General features: G+C 39.3%; 1 protein-coding gene across 4 annotated transcripts in view; it reads right to left on the minus strand.

Moving 5' to 3' along the window:
* LOC121297028 (GRB2-associated-binding protein 1-like) overlaps positions 1-23821 on the minus strand; it is an 89968-nt gene that overhangs the window by 14872 nt on the left and 51275 nt on the right. For all 4 annotated transcript variants that reach the window (XM_041223048.1, XM_041223055.1, XM_041223044.1 and 1 more), the window contains exons 2-5: positions 11845-12139; positions 5002-5215; positions 3009-3640; positions 488-582 (exon numbers count right to left, since the gene is read on the minus strand). In XM_041223048.1, coding sequence (XP_041078982.1) covers positions 488-582; positions 3009-3640; positions 5002-5215; positions 11845-12139 — 1236 coding nt within the window. The remainder of the gene's footprint in view (positions 1-487; positions 583-3008; positions 3641-5001; positions 5216-11844; positions 12140-23821) is intronic.

Genomic DNA, 23821 nt, shown 5'->3' on the forward strand with positions numbered 1-23821 from the left:
TTGAATTATAAGGGTGTCTCCTAATAAAGACTAATAAATAAATAAATAAATAAATAAATGACATACAACTTTGTAGTTTTCCATATACTTCACAAAAAAGTCAAAAATTTAAAAAATTGACATATCAAAATCTAACATGAAATACTGTACTACTATTATGGCTTCCGGTAGACCTTTGTAATATCCTTTTGTAGTTTCTTTGATTACATGATGTTAAATAAAATATCTAAATGATGTTACTTTTTAGTGCAATTGTGATTATACTGGGAATTGTAAATACTGCAGCATAACTGTAACCAACTGAACAAAACTGCATTGTAATTACAATTTCAGCAAACAATTCTGATTAGATTTTGGACTTTGTCCAGATTTTGTTATTTTACAAAATTAAGAAACTTTATTATTTTTTTGAAACATTGTGTATGGAGTCTGTTTGGATATGAATATTACTTCTTGCTATTAAAACTAATATTTATCAGGCACTTACTAGGTAGTTATTGAAGCTTTCGTTAAGGTCAAGGGAACTACTTCTGTCAGTCGGAAATGTTCTTGGGATATCATAGCAATCCTGAGGACCATGATCTGGAATAAACATGTTTGTTAGTAAATGTTGCTTTACACATTCTGTAATTAGATTGACACCTTAGCTAAAAAAAACTAAACCCTGAAACAGTCACCATTTATCAATTTTACACTAACCTAACAAACATGGAAACAAAAACAAACAAACAATAAAATCTTAAGAATATTTTTTTTTTTCAAACAGGTGGCTTCGAAAGTTTGTCAGAAATGATGAAGCGTAGTTGTCTTGGGGTTGTCAATCATTATAAAATCACCCTAAACATCACATTGTACTTTGTTACAGGCTATGAAATGGGTGATTATGCCAACAATCATATTACTATGCTATAAGCACTAAAGGAAAAAGAGACGCATACAATTTCAAGAGAGCAGGTACAGCTAGCAGATACTGTACACTGCAGGCTTTCCATGCTTTCCATGCAAATCTGATTGTAAGCCTCTCGAGAGACTCTCTTGACATCTCTGTACATACGATAATCCTTTATTTATATATATATATATATATATATATATATATATATATATATATATATATATATATATATATATATATATATATATATATACACACACACACAACACACACACGCACACGTTTTCAGACCTGTACAAGGTGACCATCAACAATTTACTCAAAGCCTTCACAAGTGTTTTCTACTGTTGTAACAACCTTAAAGCTGTCTAACAAGGATGAGCAATATTTGAAGATAATATCCTTAAGGAATAGAAAGATGACAAACATTGAATTGACAACAGAAGTGGCAGAAGCTACAGGTGTCGTTGTTCATCAAATCAACAGTACGAAGGTCACTCTTGAAATCAAGACTTAAAGGATGTGTTGCAGTAAGAATACCTCTTTTGAGAAAGGGGGAACAAGACTAAAAGTCTAAAATAGTACAAGAACACAAAAATTGGACTATGGAACAATGGTCAAAAGGTGCTTTGGAGAGTTGATGGATGGACAACGACAGAGTGGTGCAATTGGCAACCTGATTTCTTATTTGTGCATTGATGTCAAATTTTTCAAAAAATAAAGAACAATCTTTCTTTTTTTTTTTTTAACAGAAGATCCAATAACCAAATACACTGTTGTTCAAAATAGTTAAAAAAAAAAAAATCAGTTTAGAACACTTCCAATTTAAAAAACAAAAAAGGAAATACAAAGCAAGGGACTTGAACTTTTAACATGCGCATCAGATTTCAATTTCACATTATGATAATAAATAAAAATAACTATATATAATTTAATTTGTACTTATGATTGTTCATTTTTGTTAGCTAACATTTTGTGGTCAAAGCAACGCAAACCACTTTATTTAATTTCACAAATCCTGACACATGTAATTGTCGTTTGAATGGTGCAGGACTGCTGGTGGTAGCTGAAGCTTGTTATATTCAGGACGGTTCATCAACAGTTTTCTGACAAATTAGGACGACCAAAACAAATAGATAATTTTTTTATTATGTTTTCCTTTCCTCTACTGCTGTCAGGCCATAGTTCATATCTCTCACTCTGCTACGTCACATTGCGCATCCATTTGGACTGTAAAGTGTAAAAGCTATGTGCATTGTCCAATCAGAAGAGTTCAAGGTTGAACCTCTCAAGCATGTCATTGGTCAGTTGCGAGTGACAGTTCATGTGTATACTAATTGAAAGCGGTACTGATTGAAGCGTATTGAGGCCACCCAAAAAACACATCTTTTCGGCACTTTTTTTTTCCTGTAACGCAGCGGCTAAGCCACTACCTGGCAGAAATATGGGGGGGCAAGTGAGCAGGTGTGCCCCCACCTACGCGTCGCCACTGCATAGCCATATTCAATGACATACAGGCAAAACAGAAACCCCAAAATGTTAGATAATCTTCATTACAACACAGTAAACAACACAATAAACTGATTTTGTGTTTTGAAACTGTATACAATTTGATCAAGGAAAGCATCACTCAAAAAACCACCAGCATTTCAGCACCAGATGTCACTGTGAAGAAAGTTATGGTAAAATCCTGTCACAATTAGAGGTAAATATAAAAATTTATGAAAATTTGTGTTTTCTGCACATGAGACAGGGTGCATATTTGGTCCACCTGCATGTGCATTAGATTTTCATGAAGCTCACATTATTGTGGGAAATTAAATTGCAAACCTTAAAAACATAACATTGTTTACTTTGCTTTCTGCGATTAAGAAAAACTAAATAATGTAGATATACCTTTAAAAAAAAAAACAATCAATATATCCTTATTTCATTAACCCATACCATAACCAGGTTAAACAAAGAAAAACAAAAAAAAAAGGCTGTAAAAGTGATTCCTGGTGCTTTCAGACGCAAAATGCATATATTAAGAAACATTAGTACAAATGCAAACCTTCAACTACTTAATAGAAAACATCAGTACAACACCTACGCCACAGCAGGGCATACCGACCTTTCCAGAGATGTGAGGAATCCACTGTGGTGATTGTGTTACTGCGGAGTGACTTCACAGGGCCAGTGGTGACGCAGTGGTTGCTGTCTGTTTCAGAGACGGAGCGAGGGACAGAATAAGTCTCAGTGGGGGATCGCTCAGGGACTGTCACAGAGGGTTTGGGGGGCCGGGGTGGGGGGACATCTGGGAGGGAGGCAGACTGTCCCACTACCACTTCGGGGCAAGCAGTCCTAGGAATCTGGTAAGTAGAGCCCCCACCAGGCGTTGGGGGAATGTCGTAGCTGATGGAAAATTGCCGCAGCTGTGTCTCCACTGAAGACTTGCGGGAAGGAGTGTTAAACACATAGATGTCTTCGCTATCAGTCACAGGTGGGGAGGACGTGGCCTTGGTGGGCAGGAGGACAGGGTCCTGGGAGTAGCTGTGGGGCAGCTGGTAAAGGCTGGACTCAGTGGAGAGAGATGCAGCCCTGGAGGGAGGGGAGTCATAAAGAATGGGCTGCGTGAAAAACCCATTCACGGAAGCAGGTTTACAGGAGGTGGGGATGGCGGAGGCCGCTGGGGGCTTGTGCGACGGGACATTGTCGTTGCAGTCTGTCTCTGAAGACGTGGACTTGGAAGAATCAGCGTGGGGTCTGAAAAAAAATTTTTTTTAGAAGATTGATTAAAATCCTTCAAAGAAATACACTGTACCAGACAAATATATAGTCTTGACGACAAACATTTTTATAACACGTTGAACTTGCTTTAGTTTCTTTAACCCGGACCTGGGGGGGAGGGGGGTGGTTCATAAAGAAGACATTATCATATATATAACACAAGGGCAAGCACACTGACTTGTAGACTGTCCTGTGGTAACCCACAGAAAGCCAATTATAAATATATGTTTACTATTTACTGTATTGGCAGGAGCATGCAAAAGAAGAAAACAATCATTAAGTGTTTAGTAAAAGAGACAGTTGTATATCCCCAAGATAGCCTTACCATGCAGCTTCTTTATTTAATAGTGATGACCTGTTTCATCACAGTTTTATCAACTACAAAATGATCTGGTACGCCAACCAAGTCGTCTTCCCGTCCCATCCCATCCCCATCCCCATCCCCATCCCCACCACCATCCCCATCTCATATTCACGCAGCATACAATTTGAAAACAAAATTGTTAGGTTCCACATCTACAGCAATAGCAATTTTCTTTCATCCTGTTTGATCGCTGCCTTTTCAGCACCGTGCAGCACCATGTGCAATTTACTCAATTTTCAGTTTTCCGTGTCAAAAACAATTCACGGTATCATGTAACCAAAACCAAGCATAAGATACAAACTTAAGCCAAAGTTTCTAAAACAAGATGGATGAGTAAAGTTAGTGCATGTGTGTCTTTTGCAGGTCTACAACACACTGAGTCAGGACTGTGTGCTTGTGTTAAAATCACTGCACACCAAAACACATCTCCAGCCCAACCACTGGAAACTCACGGGCTTCGCAAAGGTACTATTTTGCTCTCAAAGTCTTCCAGCAGCAGATACTCTTCTTCACCCTCCTCTGTGGCAAAAGACGATGCTTGACTAGTTTGTGAACAAACAAGAGCATCAGTGATTTAAGTTTATATATTTTTTTAAAAGCACTGTAACGTAGTTCTTATTTTGAATTAACAATACAGAGACCACCAAAAATGTTTCTCACAGTCATTATAGTATTATGTTCTACAGCTCCTATCAGCATGCATTTCATTTTGATAGGTTTGGATAGTAGGTCAGTTCGGACTACCAGGGGTCAAATTAGCGATATTCCAAATTGAAGAATAAAAATCAAGACAAAAAAATCTTCAACAGTAGACGAGAACATTGCTAGTGCCGGTAAGAGCTAAGAAAATGTAATTAAAATCTTGGCTAGACCTGCTTTAACCTGTGGAAATAAATAAACTCCTGACTAAAGCTTTTCCCCGTGTTATTGTTTTAGTTCAGATGTGGTGCCCCCACCCTGGGCTCCCTCTCACCTGGCTGGCTCAAGCTTCTTGCTTTCACAGTTGGACAGCCACAGGTAGTCCTGGGGTTCCTCCTGGCTGGACGAAGACTCCAGGTGTCGGATGCTGACGGGCTGATAGGGGGGTGGCAGGGAGCCGATGGAAGAGGCCCCCATCATCTGGGGGGTTGAAAAAAGTGGCACCTCCACAACCGTGTTGCCAGACTGGTTTGAATGTTTCCCTGATTCTAGAAGGAACAAAAAAATATATTTAAAATATGTTATATGTATATTTTGGTGTTTCATTTTTTTGTGTTAATATTGAAATTCTGTTTATACCACAAATTTGAAACAGATATAAAACATTACGTTATTATCATAACCCTGATTCCCTGAAATAGAAATGTAACTATTACCATATGGGTGTTTAACTTCAAAAGACCCAAAACCTGAAAAAGATATCAAAGCCGCTTGACGAGCCTGTGATGCTGAGGATCCACGACATTAAGTCTGTAGAACCTTGTAAAAGTATGGGGAGTAGCCCACACTGCTGCACTGCAAATGTCTTTGACAGATGCACCCTGGAACAAAGCTCACGAAGTTGCCATGCCCCTGGTGGAATGGGCAGTGAGCTTTTCTAGAGGGGGAAAGTTGGCTCGCTCATAGGCAGTCATGACTATGTCTGCTATCCATTTGGACAGCCTCTGCTTAGACAAGGTTTGACCGTGGGACTTGTCCCCAAAGCAAAAATTGATTGGACTGCCTCCAACTTTTCGTCCTGTCAACATGTATGCCAGGGCCCGAGCTGTAGCTCTCTGTCAGACTGAAAAGCAGGCGGAATGCAAAGATTGTCTTCGGCAAAAAGGCAGGATCGGTACAGAGCGTAACCCATGTCCTGGCCTCTGTAAAAATGAAGCAGGTTTTAATGCATGGGCTCAAATGGAGGCTTCATGAGCACATTAAGCCATGTTTAACCAGTGAGGAACAACGTTCTTCATAAGTGTCCAAAGCTGCCTAGACAGAGTCAATTTTGACATTGCAAGCTGGAATGGCTGCCAAATAGACATTTATCATAGAGGGGGGATTTCCATCATCAAAAAGGTCCTGAAAAAATTGCAGTATAACTGCCATGGGACCAGGGAGGTTCAAATCAGGTTGCCTGGTCGCCAAATGCAACCTTCAATTTGAATATGGCCAGTAGATTTTACCATAAAGTCGCCACGTTGGCAACTAAGCATTTACAGGTATACAGCAGAACTTCAGTTCTATAATAAAAGCTTTCTGCTTCACTGTCAGAATCTGCACCGTCCTGTTGATCTCGCAGCCCCCTTTTCTTGTTTCCATAGTAACACGCACCAGCCAGAAGTTAGGGTGAAACAGAGGAAATTATAATTCCGAATTCATTCTGCATTGTTTGCAGTTCAGAAGAGACGGCTACTGCCAACTTAAAGAAAATTAAGAAACTAAAAAACTTTAAAAAGCAAGTAGATTCCCTTCACCCCAACAAACAACAACAACAACGGACAAAGGGAGTGTTGAGGTGTCTGTGCTGCCTTACGGCACAGACAGGGGGGGTTAAAATAACTGCACAGCTTTCAAAACTTTCTCTGTGTTGCCCGAGTGCTGCAGCGCTACAGGCCATTGAGTTTCCCTGACTTGCTCGGTTGACGGGCTAGACTGCAGGGGAGGGAAAAAAAAACAAATGAATAAATCACTCTCTCAGAATATCTTACTTAACCTAAATAAAATGTCAAAAGAAACTGAAGCAACAGTCAAATGTATTTGCATTTAGATTTGGAAAATCCACTGAAAAGGAGAATGTAACTGAAGAGGAGGAGGAGGAGCTAACATAGTGTTAGTATTTTAGCCAGTAACTGAAAAATAAAGAAATGTGTTCACTTCACTGAATTTTGTATATACCGCATTACTTTGAAGTAACGCCACAGCATTTATATCAAATTGCTGAAAACATATGCGGTGCTTATTCAAGGGCAGCAGTAATTAGAAGCACTATGGTTTTCGAAAGGCATAATTTTTAATTATGGTATCTGAGGGATGCGATGTGTCAGGGAGCCCTGTTGCTGGTTCGTGGAGTGTGTGTGTGTGCGCGCCTTTGGGAAAGCAGCTGTGATGCGCAGCAGGAGATGTGTTGCTAGGCAACAATTTGTATGGTGCTCTGGCATTCTGCTGGGTGTCAATGACCCTGTTGGAAAGCCCCAGACAGCTCAAATGTAGCCATTTAGAGGCCAGACCCAGAATTGCAGGCTCAATGGGTCAGGATGTCATATGGTCCCCTGTGCCTAACTGAGCAGGTCGCAGCCTGCTCAGTCTCTATGGCTGGCCGCTCAGGAGTTGCATCAGGGTTGAAAAGCAGTCTCTCCTGGGTCAACAAGGGACTACTAGGAACACCTTGGGCCGGACCTACCTGATTTTCTCCAGACAGCGGGAGCCTCCTATTATGGAAAATCAGAGGGGACAATGGGTTGATTATTGGAAGTCACAGACCATCTCTGGTATCTCAAACCTCTCCCAAAGATGTACTGCCCATAGTGAGAGAAAGTTCTCGTGTGCCCAGAGCAAAAGACTGCAGGTCATACGATGGAGACTGGGAGACCTGAGGCTGCCCTGGTGGTTGATGTAAACCACCACTGTTGTATTGTCTGTGTGGGAAAGCACGTCTCCCTCGAACCTCCTGCAAAAAGGTGCCTGCAGCACTAAAACACTGATGTGGAGACCCTGTCAAGGGGGGTTCCACACACCTTACGCACTGCCATTCCACATAGCGCCCCAGCCCAGACTGGACATCTCTGTGGTGACACTGCTGAGCCCTACGCTGAGGCGTAGATGGGCAGGCTGTTTCCACCAATAGAGTGCCTTTAGACACTGTCAATAGGCAGTCGTATTTCAATGAGGACTTGCTGTTGAACCAGGCCTGCAGAGGGCACATGCACAGGATACCAAGTGGAAGGGTCTGGGAAGCTACCGTGAGCTCTCTATTGAGCTGTAAGAGCTCTAAATAGGTGGTTATTCTCTGCCCTCTGCTGTCCGACAGAGTGGACAGCATGGACCTGGAGTCCGAGCACACTCCTAGATAGGCTGTCTGCGAACAGGTGAGCTGGCTCTTCGCATGATTCACTGTAAGGCCCAACCGTTGAATGTGGCTGGTGACAAGTTCCGTGTGGATTGCCTATGCTGGAGACTGGGCATAAATGAGCCAGTCATTCAGATAATAGAGCACTCTGATGCCGGTGAATCGGGATAAAAATAATTGGGCATTCCAAATCGGGGAGAAAACCAGGGTAAAAAACCATTGGCGACGACTCTATTTAAAAAGAAAAAACATGGCTCAATGAGCTCTAGCTGACCAGAAAGGATTTTTTTTTTTTTTTTTTAATAAGAAATCCTTAGGATTATATGACTACAACCTTATCTTGTGACTTACGGACCTCACAAGAAGACCGGACTAACCTAACATTAATAAGGAGTTGGTAACTGTTCTCGGTGCATTTACTGTATGTACTGGGGCTGACGTGGTATAAAAGCGTATCCCTTTATTGGAGAATTGCTATTTTACAGCAGCAGTAGCAGTCAGTTTACTCTGGAGTGATGGCCCAGGACTGCACCCCCAGGCATAGGGAAAGTCATTATATATATATATATATATATATATATATATATATATATATATATTATTTTATATATTTATTAAAATATTTACTGTGCAAATTAATAACAATGTTCTCTGTCAGCAGCTAATATGACTTTTGTAACAACTAAAGCAGTAAACTTCTTGCTTTAAAAAAACTATAATAATCATCCTCCGCAGTTTCCTCCAGGATTCAAGCTAGAGGTCTGTTTGCAGCTCCCTATTCATCCCCTATCCCCAGAGTGCATTCACTGCTCTTCAGCAGAATGACTCTGACTCATTCCCTCAGAAACATAATCTCAAGGCTTGTCTTCTCTGAAAGCTGATAGTCCAGCAGTGGGAAAATCCCCTCTCTTACTCACCACTCTGTGCAAAGGCAGCAGGTTCCAAAATAACAATTTCTTGTTGAATTCAATTTTCATCCTGGTGCACATTACATTGGCTTGACATTTCAAAGAACACGCATTTGTGTGTGGGAGGGGCCAGTGAGTTGTGGGGTGGCCACTTCTAATTTTACCCTAACCTTTCAGATGCTTTCAGAATGAGGGCTTGTCATCTTGGAATGCCTAAATGACATCTTGGAGGCTTCCCTATGACTAATAGAATTTACAGGCGGTGTTGTGTCTCTTTTCCTTCCATTGTTTGTTTCTTCCAATTTCTTCCACTGTAATACATACTATTTATAAAAAGCTCTTCTGCATATAAAAAACTCTCTCTCTTTCTCTAAAATAAACTGCTTTCAGGAGACCCAATAGCTGTTCATCACTGTGACAGAGCGCTCTCCATTGCTTTTGCATTGCCTGACATGAAGTTTTTGCTGCAGCAGACAGAAAAGGTGCTTTTCTTTTTAACCAGCGCTCCATTTCTTTCTTTTTAACTCTTCTCACTCAGCCCTATTTCCACCTGTTTTTCACTACTTTCATTTATATTTGTTTAACTACTGGATAGTTTGTACTGCAAGCATGTAACATACCAAATGAAAGGTCACAAATTATGTAAGTTGCAACAGGATCTGGCATACTATATGTGGTAGAGATGAGAACATATGTAAAACTAAAAAATTATGTTTGGTCACTGCTATATATAAAATTGTAATCATACATGTCTCAAAAAAATAAAAACTGCACTAAACCTCAATATGAAATGAACATTGTGCTAAGCTTCTAAGCTTGCTAATGATACCGCCCCTTTCAGTCTAGCTGCTACAATGACAGAGCAATAGAGTCAAAAAGAAACCTAAGCTGTTAACTAATGAGAGGCTTAATTTCAGGTGATCGTAGTTCCAGCTAAGAGTATCACATACACACACTGATTACTTCTTTTCAGGGGGTACTCCCAATTATCTACTATTTTGCAAACAGTATCTAATGCCTTTTCTTTTTATGACAGATTACACATCCAATGGGCTCTCAAATGTTTTAAATTCAAAAGGAAGGGAGATTCATTCTAGGCAGTTATGCAGATGGTGGGGACATAGATCTGACTGGAAAGCGGTTTCTCCAGCGGCAAAAAACCAGTTCCCTATGCAAAAGCAGCAGAGGTGCCTTATTTACTGTGCCGTTGGTTATAACACATTGACTTACTAAACAGGCACTGTAAACTAGCTGAGAAACAACTATTGATCTTTAGAATATATGTGAGCAGCAGGTTAACAAAGTTATGTGAAAAAGATGACGGACACAACAGCTCCTCTATTGATCACACTTTGTTATACACTGAAGTTGTTTTTGGAAAATTATACCTTGTTAAAAATCCTTGTAGCTTTACTGTGCAGACAGTCATGATGACAAATACTGCCAAGTTGTCACCCCCAAATTACATCTCTGTCACCTGTCTTTTTTTTTTTTTTTTAATTATTTATCTGATGAAGCAGGGATGAAAATAAGACTCCTGTTGCATAGAAGTTCGAGCCATTCCTGGTTTAACAATGAATTTAGTAAGACGCACCCGAGTGTGTTCATTGTACAGGGCTAATCAAGGTTGTAGTAAAACCTGGAATGGGCAAAACTGCTACGCAATAGGAGTCTTATTTCCATCCCTGTGAAGCTGCAGCTACCCCCTCAAAAAAGATGACCTTGTCAGATCAAAGAAAATGAATCTGAAAAAAGTAATAAAGTAATACAGTTTTATCTTACAGATCAGTTCTCCTAGGATACAGAGCTGCAATATGTAGAGCCTCCAGCTTCTTTGAAAAGCCTGCTGACCTGTCACCCGATAGCTCTGCTAACAATACACAGACCTCAGGAGTATGGTGGGCTGCATAATAATCACAGACAAGCTATTGCTAAATCCACTGAGTGACTTTATTGGCTTTTATAATACAGAGATCCAGTGATATCAACAATAAAATATATCAAAACAGAATGAACAAGAGTTTATTTTTATTTTTCTTAGATTTGAAAAGCATTGTATGGTTATGCTGCTGACAATGCTGCTTTAGCATCTCTGACTAAAGATACTGTGGTAAGTTACATATCTCTTGATTAATAAATTCTGGGTTAATGTTCCAATCAAACCACCCAAATAAGGGGCAATAGTGATATCCTTCTACACTTAGAAATGTAGTGGAAATGGAGTGGTTTGACACATGACAGAATCTGAATCTGAGTGCTCCAAAAGCCTACACCAGCACCACCACCACCACCAACACCAGGGATGGAAACAAGACTCCTATTGCATGCAGTAGTAATTGTATCAATTTGATCGGCTCACTGCTCTCAGCACAGTCATTAGCATCTGCCATGGAGAACTGATGTCAAATAAGGCTGATGAGCAGGGATGCTTGTCACCTGATTCCTGGATTCATCAAACACAGGAGGAGCGTGCCAGTAGCAACTCGATTTTCTATGTTCAATAGCTTTACGCTAAAAGAATGCCCAAACCAAGTTTCATCAAAACTGAATACGTTCTTCTCTAGATATATACAGTGGCACTGGAACAATTTTTAAAATGGGGGTGCTGAAAGCCATTGAACAAAACTGTAACCCCTGTATATGATGGAAGCCATGTAAAGCCGGGGGTGCTGCTGCACCCCCAGCACCCCTAGTTCCACCGCCCTTGGATATATACCGAATTAAAAAACATGTGGATTAAACCATACCAGTTTTGCAACAGTGCATTTAAATACCCTGGTATAAAAGAGTACCTTTTTTTGGGGAGGAAATAGAAAGATAACAAACTAGTATTAAAATTTTTAAAAATCCATTAGAAAGAGCTGAAAAAAGCGCTTACCTTCATCAGTTGGGTTAAACCCGCAGATGTCACATATGCATCTAACCCACTTGTTCATCTCCTCTTCAGTGTCCGCCACCAGGTAGAACACCCGGTCAATGGTCTTGATGTCAAATATGAAGCTGTGCTCGAGGTCCTTCTTATTGAAGGTCAGTCCAGCGTCCACTTGCTCGCACAGGTTCAGGTCAATGACACGTATGGGTTTTTTGGTGTGGTCATTTTTGTAGTACTCCAGGACATCTGGATCCCCAGTGAGACGCCCGCTGCGAAGAACAAACCATCGCTTCTTCCATGCCTAGAGAAAGAGAGAGAGAGACAGAGAAAGAGACAGAGAGAGAGAGGAGGGAGAGAGAAGAGATAAAACAGTAAGAAAAAGCCAGCACTGAAATGCTATCAAAGTAGAAAACTAGGTCACTGTAAATTATCAATAAAAAAAAAAGAATGTGTGCAGGTGAAAGAGAATCTACAAGATGCTGAAATGCCTCATGAGGCACTAGGGTCCAATCCTGTATTTTCTAAAAACCAAAAACATATTTTCCTGAGTTATGTAGTTGCCTCGCCTGCAGACATACAAATTATTCCCCATAAGCACCTTTTTCATTCCCCATCATCTCCATTGATATACAGTAATTTTATAGACCAAACCTACACTGTAGATGTGCCCAAGGGGTGAACTGCTTAACTCTGTATGAATCCAGAACACTCAGACTTCCTGACTTCGTGGTTTTAAAAAAGTATAAAATGTTTCATTAAAAAGCAGTTTCAAACACAGTAAAACAATGTAGATCAACCTGGCTATAATGCAACATTGTAGTTTTAGGACTTTGATACTGCAACATGTTTTTAGCTTGATTTTTAATGGAATTTCCTATTTTTTCTGCTTGCTTTTCATCAAATAAGGACTCTTTGTTATTACACCAAGGATTAGCTCACAGCATCACCAATAAACAAGTAAAGTGAACGAACAAATAAACATCAAACAGGAAGGCCTCTCCAATGCCAACCAAAACACACCACTCTTGAAATATCAAATACAATATGGTACAGAACATGAACCGCTGTGATAATGCCAACATTCCTCACTTTCAAAGAATGTCATGGTGCATTTCTTCAGGATTAGGAACCTTTTCCAATCCAACCATTTTTCAACCAGTCAGTAACAATGTTGAAAGCTTAAAAGAACTAGCCTTTTCAAACAGAAAATTGATATTTTAATTTTTTTTATGCACTGGGGAACATACAGGTTTTCTGATAGAGTACAAGGCTCATTTAATTATTTTCAACATCCAAACAGTTTTTAATTACGTACCATAATCAATTTGGGATAAAACTACGTGTTGTTTTTATTTTACTATTCATGTTTATTGTTTATTGTTACTTCTTCTAATACAGTATGTCTGTTTTTGTCTATGTAAAGCACATTGAGCAATTCACCATGAAAGGCGCTATATAAAAAATAAATGGTTCATTGATTTAATTTAGGTAGAAGATGCCAATACTTTATTGCAGAGTCTACCATACCAAAAACCATCTTCTTTTGAGACAAACAAATGTTATTCTCACTGGCTGTGACCTCACAAGGGGAAATTGATATGCTGCAATATATGGCTGTGATTGTCAGTTTGCTGCTTTTCAATATATATATATATATATATATATATATATATATATATATATATATATTATATATTATATTATATATATATACTATATTATAATTTAATTATTTTCGTTAATAAAGTTTACTACTACGTTTGACAAGTTGCAAACACCAAACTGTTTTATAGCTTTTCTTAATTCTTGGTTAAAGATGCCGTGGGTTGATTTAAAGTCCATAAAGCAAATAGAGGAGGAAGGCACCTTATATAAATGGCAGCATCCTTAGCTACCCCATCCTTCTCACCAACACCCACGTGGTAGGCAGCAAGGAGAATTTAAAAATGCGACCTTCCTGACTTGAGACGCATACTCCAACCAAACATACCACTTTATAAACCCCCACACTCTACTCAATACATTTATCGAATCTGGCCCAACATAAAGGTTAAAGTGATTGTTGGGACTTGTAGAGTTCCTGAAAGCTTTCTTTAGTACCTTTACTCGCAAAATGAATCATGCCATCAGGAACAAGTACCCACAGAAACATGGCAGATGTGGATCCATCCCCATGTGTGCGAGTGTGTCATTTATTATTTAAATTGAAATGCAACAATGACAGCCTCTTGAGATGAGCACATCTTGCGCTTCAAGAGTGTCAGTCTTTGGGGACAGAAAACAAATTAAAAACACTGAATAAATGTCCCACAGCCATGTACAATTATAAAATACAATTCCTTGTTTTGCCAATTATTGTACCTCTTTTTGTCTTTGTGAGAATTCACCACCAGAAAGAAGTCCCAGAGTTTCCATGTAGTTTCAGCAACAGGGACCCAATATTGACACTCTGGGAGTCAAGCAGGCAAACTAATGCATCTGCAGCAGAACCTACAGTACAAGCTCAGCTACAAACACAATTATAAAATCGATATTTTGGGGTAATTTTACACCCACCTTTTCACACTGCCCTTGGTTAAACAAGACAAGACTTGACTCAACAACCTCTTTGTAATATACAGTAGTCACACTGCACCTCAGATGAAATTAAACAAAAAGGGGCATTGCTCCAGTATATGACAAAGCATTTTGCAGTTGTTTCAGATTCACAGGGATCAGCAGCTCAAATTACTTTAGTTCTCCATGTCCAGTACTTATTGACATACAGTACAGGTTTAATGGATGGTCCTGATCTGAACAGCTGCTTCGATTAGACCAGAGTGGCTGTCACTGCCGGTTAGACCCAGAACAGTACACTAGACAGCACTCTCACTACTGAACACAATGCAGGAGGATGATAACATGTTACTAGATATCATGCCCAATATTTAAAACAGTCTGCAGTGATGCACTAGGTGATGGAATACATTTACTAGTGAAAACTAAGAAGGAGGACAAGGCTGTTAAGACATGTTTTGTTTTAAATGGTTCAATGAATGCACACTCTTCTGGATAACCAATAAAAAACAGAACTGTATTGAGTGTTTCTGTGTTTTACCTTGTATTATTATTATTTTTATTTTTCCAGCATACATCTTTACCTGCGTTCAACTTTGTGCACTCCCCCTGTACAGATAATTCACCTGCTGGCAGAAGGCGATCATTGCAACATGCTCATTGAATTCAGCCGAAAGCGCAGAAGAGTAATTTTATGTTATAAAAGATGTGGTCTAATTTGACCCAATTAAGGCCCACCATTCTTTGCAAACTACAGGTTGTCATGTATTGTGATACGTGTATATATTGAATTAAATCTAATTGTTATGAAAAGATTCACCTAATCCACTGAGATGCAACAGTTTAAAATTACAGGGAAATCACAAGAGGAGCAGCAGCAACAACAATACATTCACACATTACTGCACATCATAACGTAAGTAAACCAGTAACAAAGGGATCCTAAATACAGCATGTTGACTACAGTTGGCAATGATTAGGGGATTCCTCAATCTTAAAAAGAGGATTCTTTTAGAACACTGATGCCTTACGCATTACAGTACAAGCATACTGAAACAAGTGACTTCCTTAAGCTACTGGTTTCAGTGAAGTTTAATTGCCAGTAGCAAAACAAGTTTCCCATGTTTTGCTAAAAATTGTTTTCACAAATCTTGTTTAAACAGTCTGCAGTCCAAAATTGAAGGCCTGAGCTAGAAGCAAAGAGGGATCACACTTTTCAACACGACTGAATTACGAAGGCATAGCAATTAATATAATGGCTGCAGGTCATAGTGGCCACGTTATTTATGCATAAATGTTTTATTGTCTGCACAGTAAGGTCTTTTAAACCTTAAAAACAGAACAGCACAGTATTGCCAGTTTGAAGAGACAAGTTTCAGTCACTCTGTCTCAGAGCTGATGGCTAGAAGTTAGGCCTATTACATAACGACATCTGCTACCATAGAGAAATACAGTCCAGGATCAGTTTTCTGGCATGCTATCGTTAAAACAGTTAAGAGAATTAAACTTGCTTACCTTAAAATTTAGGTTATGGATAACATGTACAATATCAGCTTTCACACATACATGTTTCAAAACTCATAAAAACTACATTAAACTTGCTTACCTTAAAATTTAGGTTATGGATAACATGTACAATATCAGCTTTCACACATACATGTTTCAAAACTCATAAAAACTACATTCAAAATTCTAAAAGGTATTGACAGTGTCGACCCAAGGGACTTTTTCAGCCTGAAAAAAGAAACAAGGACCAGGGGTCACAAATGGAGTTTAGAAAAAGGGGCATTCAGAACAGAAAATAGGAGACACTTTTTTACACAGAGAATTGTGAGGGTCTGGAATCAACTCCCCAGTAATGTTGTTGAAGCTGACACCCTGGGATCCTTCAAGAAGCTGCTTGATGAGATTTTGGGAGCAATAAGCTACTAACAACCAAACGAGCAAGATGGGCCGAATGGCCTCCTCTCGTTTGTAAACTTTCTTATGTTCTTATGTTCTTACTTGAGCTAGCAAATAGTTGGCCTGATATATCATTTTTTTAGAACAGGCTTCTGTGTCTTAATAGGAATATAAGAAATACATATATACATACATACATACACACACACACACACACACACACAGTGCCTACATAAAGTCTACACCCACTTGAACTTTTTTCACATTTTGTTGCGTCAGTGCCTCAGAGTTGTATGCATTTAAATGAGGATTTCCCCCCACCCCCACTTATCTACACACCATACTCCGCACTGTTAAAGGGGAAAAAAGTTTTTATTGAGAAAAAAAAAAATAGATATTAAAAATACAAAACTGAAAAATCATAATTGGAGAAGTCTCCACCCCCCTGAGTTAATACAGGGTGGAAGCACCTTTGGCAGCAATTACAACTGTGAGTCTGCTGGGATAGGTCTCTACCAACTTTGCACACCTAGATTTGGCAATTTTTAACCATTCTTCACAAAACTGTTCAAGCTCTGTCAAGATACTTGGAGAGCATTGATGGACAGCAACCTTCAAGTCATGCCACAAATTTTCGATTGGATTTAGGTCGGGGCTCTGATAGGACCACTCAAGAACATTTACTTTTTTGTTCCTTAGCCACTCCAGTGTAGCTTTGGCTGTGTGCTTTGTGTCGTTGTCCTGCTGAAAGGTGAACTTCTGTCCCAGTTTCAGCTTTCTTGCAGAGGGCAGCAGGTTTTCCTCAAGGACTTCTCTGTATTTTGCTCCATTCATTTTCCCTTCTATCCTGACTAATGTCCCAGTCCCTTCCGACGAGAAGCATCCCCATAACATGATGCTGCCACCACCATGCTTCACAGTAGGGATGGTGTTCTTTGGGTGATGCGCTGTGTTGGGTTTGTGCCAAACATAATGCTTTGCATTTAGGCCAAAAAGTTCCATTTTAGTTTCGTCAGATCACAAAACTTTTTGCCACATGGCTACAGAATCTCCCGAGTGTTTTTTTGAGTGCTTCAAATGGGATTCATGGTGGACATTCTTGAGTAATGGCTTCCTTCTTGCCACCCTACCACACAGGCCTGATTTGTGGAGTGCTTGGGATATTGTTGTCACAAGCACACTTTGACCAATCTTGGCCATAAAAGCCTGTAGCTCTTACAAAGTTGCCATTGGCCTCTTGGTAGCCTCTCTGATCAGTCTCCTTCTTGATCGGTTATCCAGTTTGGAGGGACGGCCTGATCTAGGCAGGGTTTTGGTGGTGCCATACACCTTCCACTTCTTAATAATTGTCTTGACCATGCTCCAAGGGATATTCAAGGTATTTGATTTTTTTTTTTATAACCATCCCGATCTGTGCCTTTAAACAACTTTGTCTCAAGAGTTCTTTTGAAAGCGCTTTGGTGCTTTCAAAAGAACAGGTGGAGGCCACTTAACTTGGTGTGTGATTTTGAAGGCGGTTGGTTGGCAACAAGGGGTTTTGAAAGGGGGTGTAGACTTTCTATAGGCACTGTATGTGTGTGTGTGTATATATATATATATATTATATATATATATATATATATATATATTATATATATATCGATAATTATATATTCAGTTTCATATATAATTCAGTGGTTGGAAATTCTGGTCTGTGATTGGTTAAAATATCGTAGGAGCAAAATAAAATTGAACTATTGCCCTAACATCCTTACACCACCGGGCAATGGTCTCCCTCTGTCATGTGATTGGTTCACATCACTGTCAGTACTGACCCTTTTCAAAGAAACACCCTTCTCCCCTGCACTCCTCACATCATCAGAAAACGACTGAATGTAAAAAATCCATGCTGAATATCGATCCAGTCACAACAGAAAATGAATTAAAAAACATGCCACAAAAGAAAGATGGTCCAAATACTACAGTGGTGATTAAAACGTAGATGTTTTTTGACTTTCTGAAATTCAGCTCGACAATGTAAACAAGTATGATGGCTGGGTATAAACTGGATTATGCAGCAGTCAGCAAGCCAGATGGAGAGCTGTATGCCAAAAAACTTTGATAACTATGCGGTATGAACTTCAAAAACAAATTCTGCTATGTATTTATGTTATTTATGCTGCAGGAGCTATACTTAAACAAAATATATAAACTGCTGGTTACTATCCAACCTTGCCTCACTTATTTCCTTGAATGATTCATATATTAAATATGTACTGCAGACTCAGCTCATAGTGGAATACTAAATGCCCTTCAGGAAGACTATTGTTACCTATATAAAGTTTAAATCTCTTCAAAACCACCCGTGTCTACCAAGCCCATTCACATTCCTGCTGTAAAGCCTCTCTCATGATGCAGCTGTTCCTCCCATCTGATCTGAAATGTGGAAGGTCCTGGTGGCTGGGGAATGGCAGACAGAGACGGTATTGACCACAGAACTTGGAAATGCCATCTGAATTGAATCACCCCTACATCAGGGCTACAGACTGACAATGAAAAAGTGCTTCCATGAATATATGTTGCTGGTGTACAGTAAGCTAAATCTAGGACTTCTAAACTCCGAGAGGAAAAAAAAACGAAAGGTTACACAGGACAAAAATGACTGATTTTATTTTATTTTTTAAAAACACAGAAAAAAGTCATAAATGTTACCACGTATTTTTTTTTTTTTTTTTTGTGTGTGAACTTTCAATCCACATTATTAAAATCAGCCTAACTGTGCTCCTCCTTAGATTACCTTTGAGCCTATCACACAGTGACAGAGGCCTATTGTTCAGTTGCTAAAACACTATACTGTAATCAACTTTATAGTCCCTTTTTACATCCTCTGGAGTTCTGACTAGTCGGATTATTCTGCTATTGCTTTTATTGATTGCTATTGTATTAAACTGTATTATATTTTAGCAGATCTCTCATGTTAGATCAACATGTATTACTTCTTGTCCAGATGTTGCGTCCTTTATGGTTTTACTGTAGTTTCTGGGCTGAAATTGCATTCTAACCAACTAGGTTGGAGACAGGCTGAAAGGCTGCAGGTTCATGCATACACATGTAATCCTTTAACAAACAAATCATTCGCAATAGGGCACTGAAATGTGTTGCCCACAAAAGTAATTCCAGAAACACACACAGACACATACACACATCGTGATGTCTTGTTCTGGGAATGCTAAGGCTGCAGCAGCCTGTTCCAGTAGGCAGTCTGCCTGGCAGTCAGACATGTGGATGGAAAAGCATGGCTACATTTTGCTTATGAATCTGCTCCAGGCCTGATGCTGCTTGTTTTTCACTTAAACGTTTTACCTCGATCCCACACATTGCAACCACATTCTTCCTGAAGGTGGGTTCTTGTGAGGAGACACCACTCCAAAATGATCAGTTGCAGTAAATGGTGCTGAATCAATCTTAAAACACTACTGTGTCAGCCGAACGTTTCACTAGTTGGTACACTGATAACCTTGTTCATGATTCATGCAATATTAATTCAATTTGTACGGTAAGGTAACCAAAGATAGACAAATTGGCAAAGCTCAGTATTTATCTGCACAAATCCTGAGCAAGTGAAACTGTAGTTATAATGCATTTAATTGAATTTTGTTTTTATAAAATTTTACAAAACATGCAAAGTGGAATTTAATCAATATTTCAGTGGTTAAACAAAAATGACTATTGCACGCAAGATTAAAGGAGGACACTGGATTGCAACCAAATTCCACATCTAATTGTAGAATGACTGATGTTAATTGCTAGGACTCTGGTCCTATACTGTACACTTCAATTAAACAGTTTTCTGCAATGGTTGAAAAACTACTGCTAGAAGATGTAGGCAGCCACAATCGTTAAAGATAAAGGTCTTGTGCCAATTTTAATAAGGAGATGTTTTATCAGAGTACCATTCATGTAATGGATACTTAAATACTTTATGATGAGGATGCATGACAATGGCAGAGGAATTTAAAAAAATGTGTTTCCTCATCAGCAAACCCTAGTCATGCTTTATAAACCTGACACAAAAAAGAAGCTTTATTCTGCACGGAATGCTGCTTTCACTAATCCCCCAAAACTAGTTTGCAAATCCACATTTCTATAGTACATAATGCAAATGTTTGTTTAGGTGCTGGAAGCTGTTAAACCATTCCACTGTTTCCCAACAATAATCATTTTACTCTACAGAGTGAAAATGACCTGTTTTCAGCCAAGTGGTCTTGTAGGACTTCTCATCAACAAAACACAAAAGGTCTGAAGACTGGTGATGGGCACTGCCCCAGAAGCTATGTTACAGTATGACATTAATCCCTTCCTTTGTTTTAAATATTTGTTCACATTATAGAAACTTGTGCATTACTGGTAGAGTTAAATTCTAATGCAAAAGTTGCCTTAAAACAGCCAATTGGAATATATATACATTTTTTAAACAAATAAACTAAAAACATGTTGTCAATGGCCATCATTTAAATACCTTATATACGAAAATAAATGTGTTATAATAGTGATTTATAGTTTCTTTTGATGCTCTGTATAGATCTTCGACCAAGGAACAACATTCCTCTAGGCAACTTGCTATTATTTAAATACCTGTAGTACTGTATCCCATGAACATTGCATGCTTATTTAGATAAAAAAAATCACCATCAGACAGTTTCATAAGTTAGAAATAGCCAGGGCAACTCCAAGGTCACTAATCCTATAGACACCAACAAGGGCTGCAAGATCTCAACCATCAGCTAGGAGCATTTCACTGAATGATGTCACCGACAGTGTCACATGCCCTTGTAGTAATTCAACACACCCAGCATACATTGACCTGCTGGCAAGATTGTCATCCCAATCAATCATGTCACTTCACTTAAGTGTTCTCTACAAATAGGTGGGGGCTATTTTGCAAGGTATGTATTTTGCATTTTTGTAGGTTTATAGTTGTGTTTTAGATGACCAGAATGTCCGGATAAAGCAAAGGTCACTAATTTTATAAATTACTCATGTGACTTGAGTTATTTAACAGACTGCCTTCAAATGGTTCTAACCACTGTCATCGTGCAACAAAAATAATTTCATAAAGCCTCCCAACAATCAATACATGATTTTCTTTTTTTTTTTTAATCAAATAAACATGAAGGTGAGAATCTTGTGATCACAGTGCCCAAAGAACCCCCCTCCCTCAATCCTCATTGTTCTCGTCTTAATGAACTTCCACCTCAGCCCACATAGACGATGTTACAAATAGTCTTGCTTACAAACTAATCTACAATCCACAATTTAAAAAGCCTTCCACATCAGATGGATCCTAATGTAAACAGAGCTGTATCTCGATGAGCTTGTTTTCATCCCAAACAGTTCTGCAAGAAGGGTTAAAGTTACATGTAAATTGGCCAGGCTTTCAATAAATTATAACATTTAATTTGATAATATTTGAATAGTTTAATTAACAGCCGAGAAAACCCAGTCAGAGTTGTCTCTGCCTGAAAGCATTAGTGTACTTGGCTTACTGTAGACTTGGGCAAACATCTGAAGTGGAACAAGGATTTAATTAGAGCTCAAAGAGAGTTGGGAATGATTCACAAATAATAAAAACAACATACAAAAATACAACTGCTGATCATCCCATACCTACCAGGCTGAATCAGGAAAAAAGCGGCGACTGTACTCGATGGGCTATAAACAGCCTGTGGAAACACAAAGCTTCACTGTTGTCATTATGGGAAAACCCACATTTATTTTTCTTTATCGTGTAAACAAAAATCCAATGGCTCACTACAGAGCCATAAACCCACCTCGTGTGCTCTGGACCCCCTCCCCTCTCACCACTTCCAGGCTGCTGCCCCTGCTCTACTCCCTTTTATTTCCTCTCTTCAACACCTCTCTGCTCTCTGACCGTTTCCCCTCTGCCTTCAAACATGCCTGCATCACCCCACCTTACAAAAAAACACCCCTCCAGAACAACCATCCTATCTCCCTTCTCCCATTTCTCTATAAAACCCTTTAGCAAGCAGAACATCGTCAGCTCTCTGCTTCAATCCCTCCAATCAGGTTTTCACCCGGCACTCTCTCCACTGAAACTGCTCTTCTCTCCATCACCAACTCTCTACCTGTGCCGCCTCCCTCTCCTCTGTCCTAATTCTCCTTGACCTCTCTGCTGCCTTTGACAGTCAACCACTCTATTCTCATGTACTCCCTTGCTGACGTGGGACTCTCCAGTACTACTCGGGCATGCTCCTGTCGCTTCTTCCTCAGCAACATATGCAGAATTTACCCCTTCCTCACCAACTACTCCACACAGCTCCCTCAGGCCCTGGTACAGTCCCGCCTTGACTACTGCAACTTCCTCCTGGCCGGCCTTCCTGCCTCTGCTACCCCTATGCTCCAGCTCATCCAAAACTCTGCTGCTTGCCCTTGTCTTGTCTTTTCCCTTCCTCATTTCTCCCACGCTGCTACACTTTCTGCTCTGGCTTCCATTCGCTGTGTGCATTCAATTCATACTTGTCTCGCCTATCGCCGTCTTGACCTTTCTGATCAATCCGATCTCCAGACCATCATTTCTCCCTAAACCCCCTCGTCCCCTCCACCACCAGCACATTAGCTGTACCCACCCTCCGCTCCCTCACTTCCAAAAGAAACATTTCTGGAGGTTGTTATGCTGCAGCAATGCCTAGTACATGAAGACCCTGTTATTTCCTGCCACCTGGTGATGCAGTAAAACCCCACCCCACTTGTGTTCTATGCTGTCATTAGCAAACTATTTGGGTCGTGATGAGCTCCTATTAACTTTAACACAGAAAGTAAATTGGGAGTGAAAAAAACACTTCCTTCAAACTTCTGGTTAATGTGCAAGTAAAGTCTGGAAAACAACAAAGTTTTATTAAAATGATACATAATGTAATGAAAGGCTAGAAACTACATTAAATATTTATGTATGATGATTAAATGCATTTATTTAAAAATATTATGATTATGATATTACGATTTTTTTTTTTTTTAATGAACAGTAGAAAACTTAAAATGCAAATCAAATGATCTCAAACACATTAAGAACTGTGCATGCAATACTCAAAGATTGAACTGCCTTTAAAAGAGTAAGAAGTCAACCTGACAAAGCTAATGAAACAATTATAAATTCACTGTGGGTGGGGTAACTTATGAATCACATAGTTTCTACCCACCCAAGACCTCTTCATGACGAGACAGGTAGGAGGGTTAACACTACAGCAATAATCAGAGACACAGGTTAACTCACTGTTCATTAAAAGCCATGTTCATTCTACTATCATTTTGTGATTTAGCAGACGCTTTTATCCAGAGTGTGAACTATGATTCACAACTGCTGCTGCAGAGTCACTTAAATAGGACCACAGTTTTACATCTTATCCTAAGGACTAAGCACACACTGCATAATTCTCGGTATTCTAGCACTTATTTAAAATAACTGTATAGTCAAAACACAGCAGCTGTTAATTATTTGCAACCACTGGTACCCTATTACGGCACATAG

This window comes from Polyodon spathula, chromosome 2, assembly GCF_017654505.1.
Source record: "Polyodon spathula isolate WHYD16114869_AA chromosome 2, ASM1765450v1, whole genome shotgun sequence".
NCBI classification, from domain to species: Eukaryota; Metazoa; Chordata; class Actinopteri; order Acipenseriformes; family Polyodontidae; genus Polyodon; species Polyodon spathula.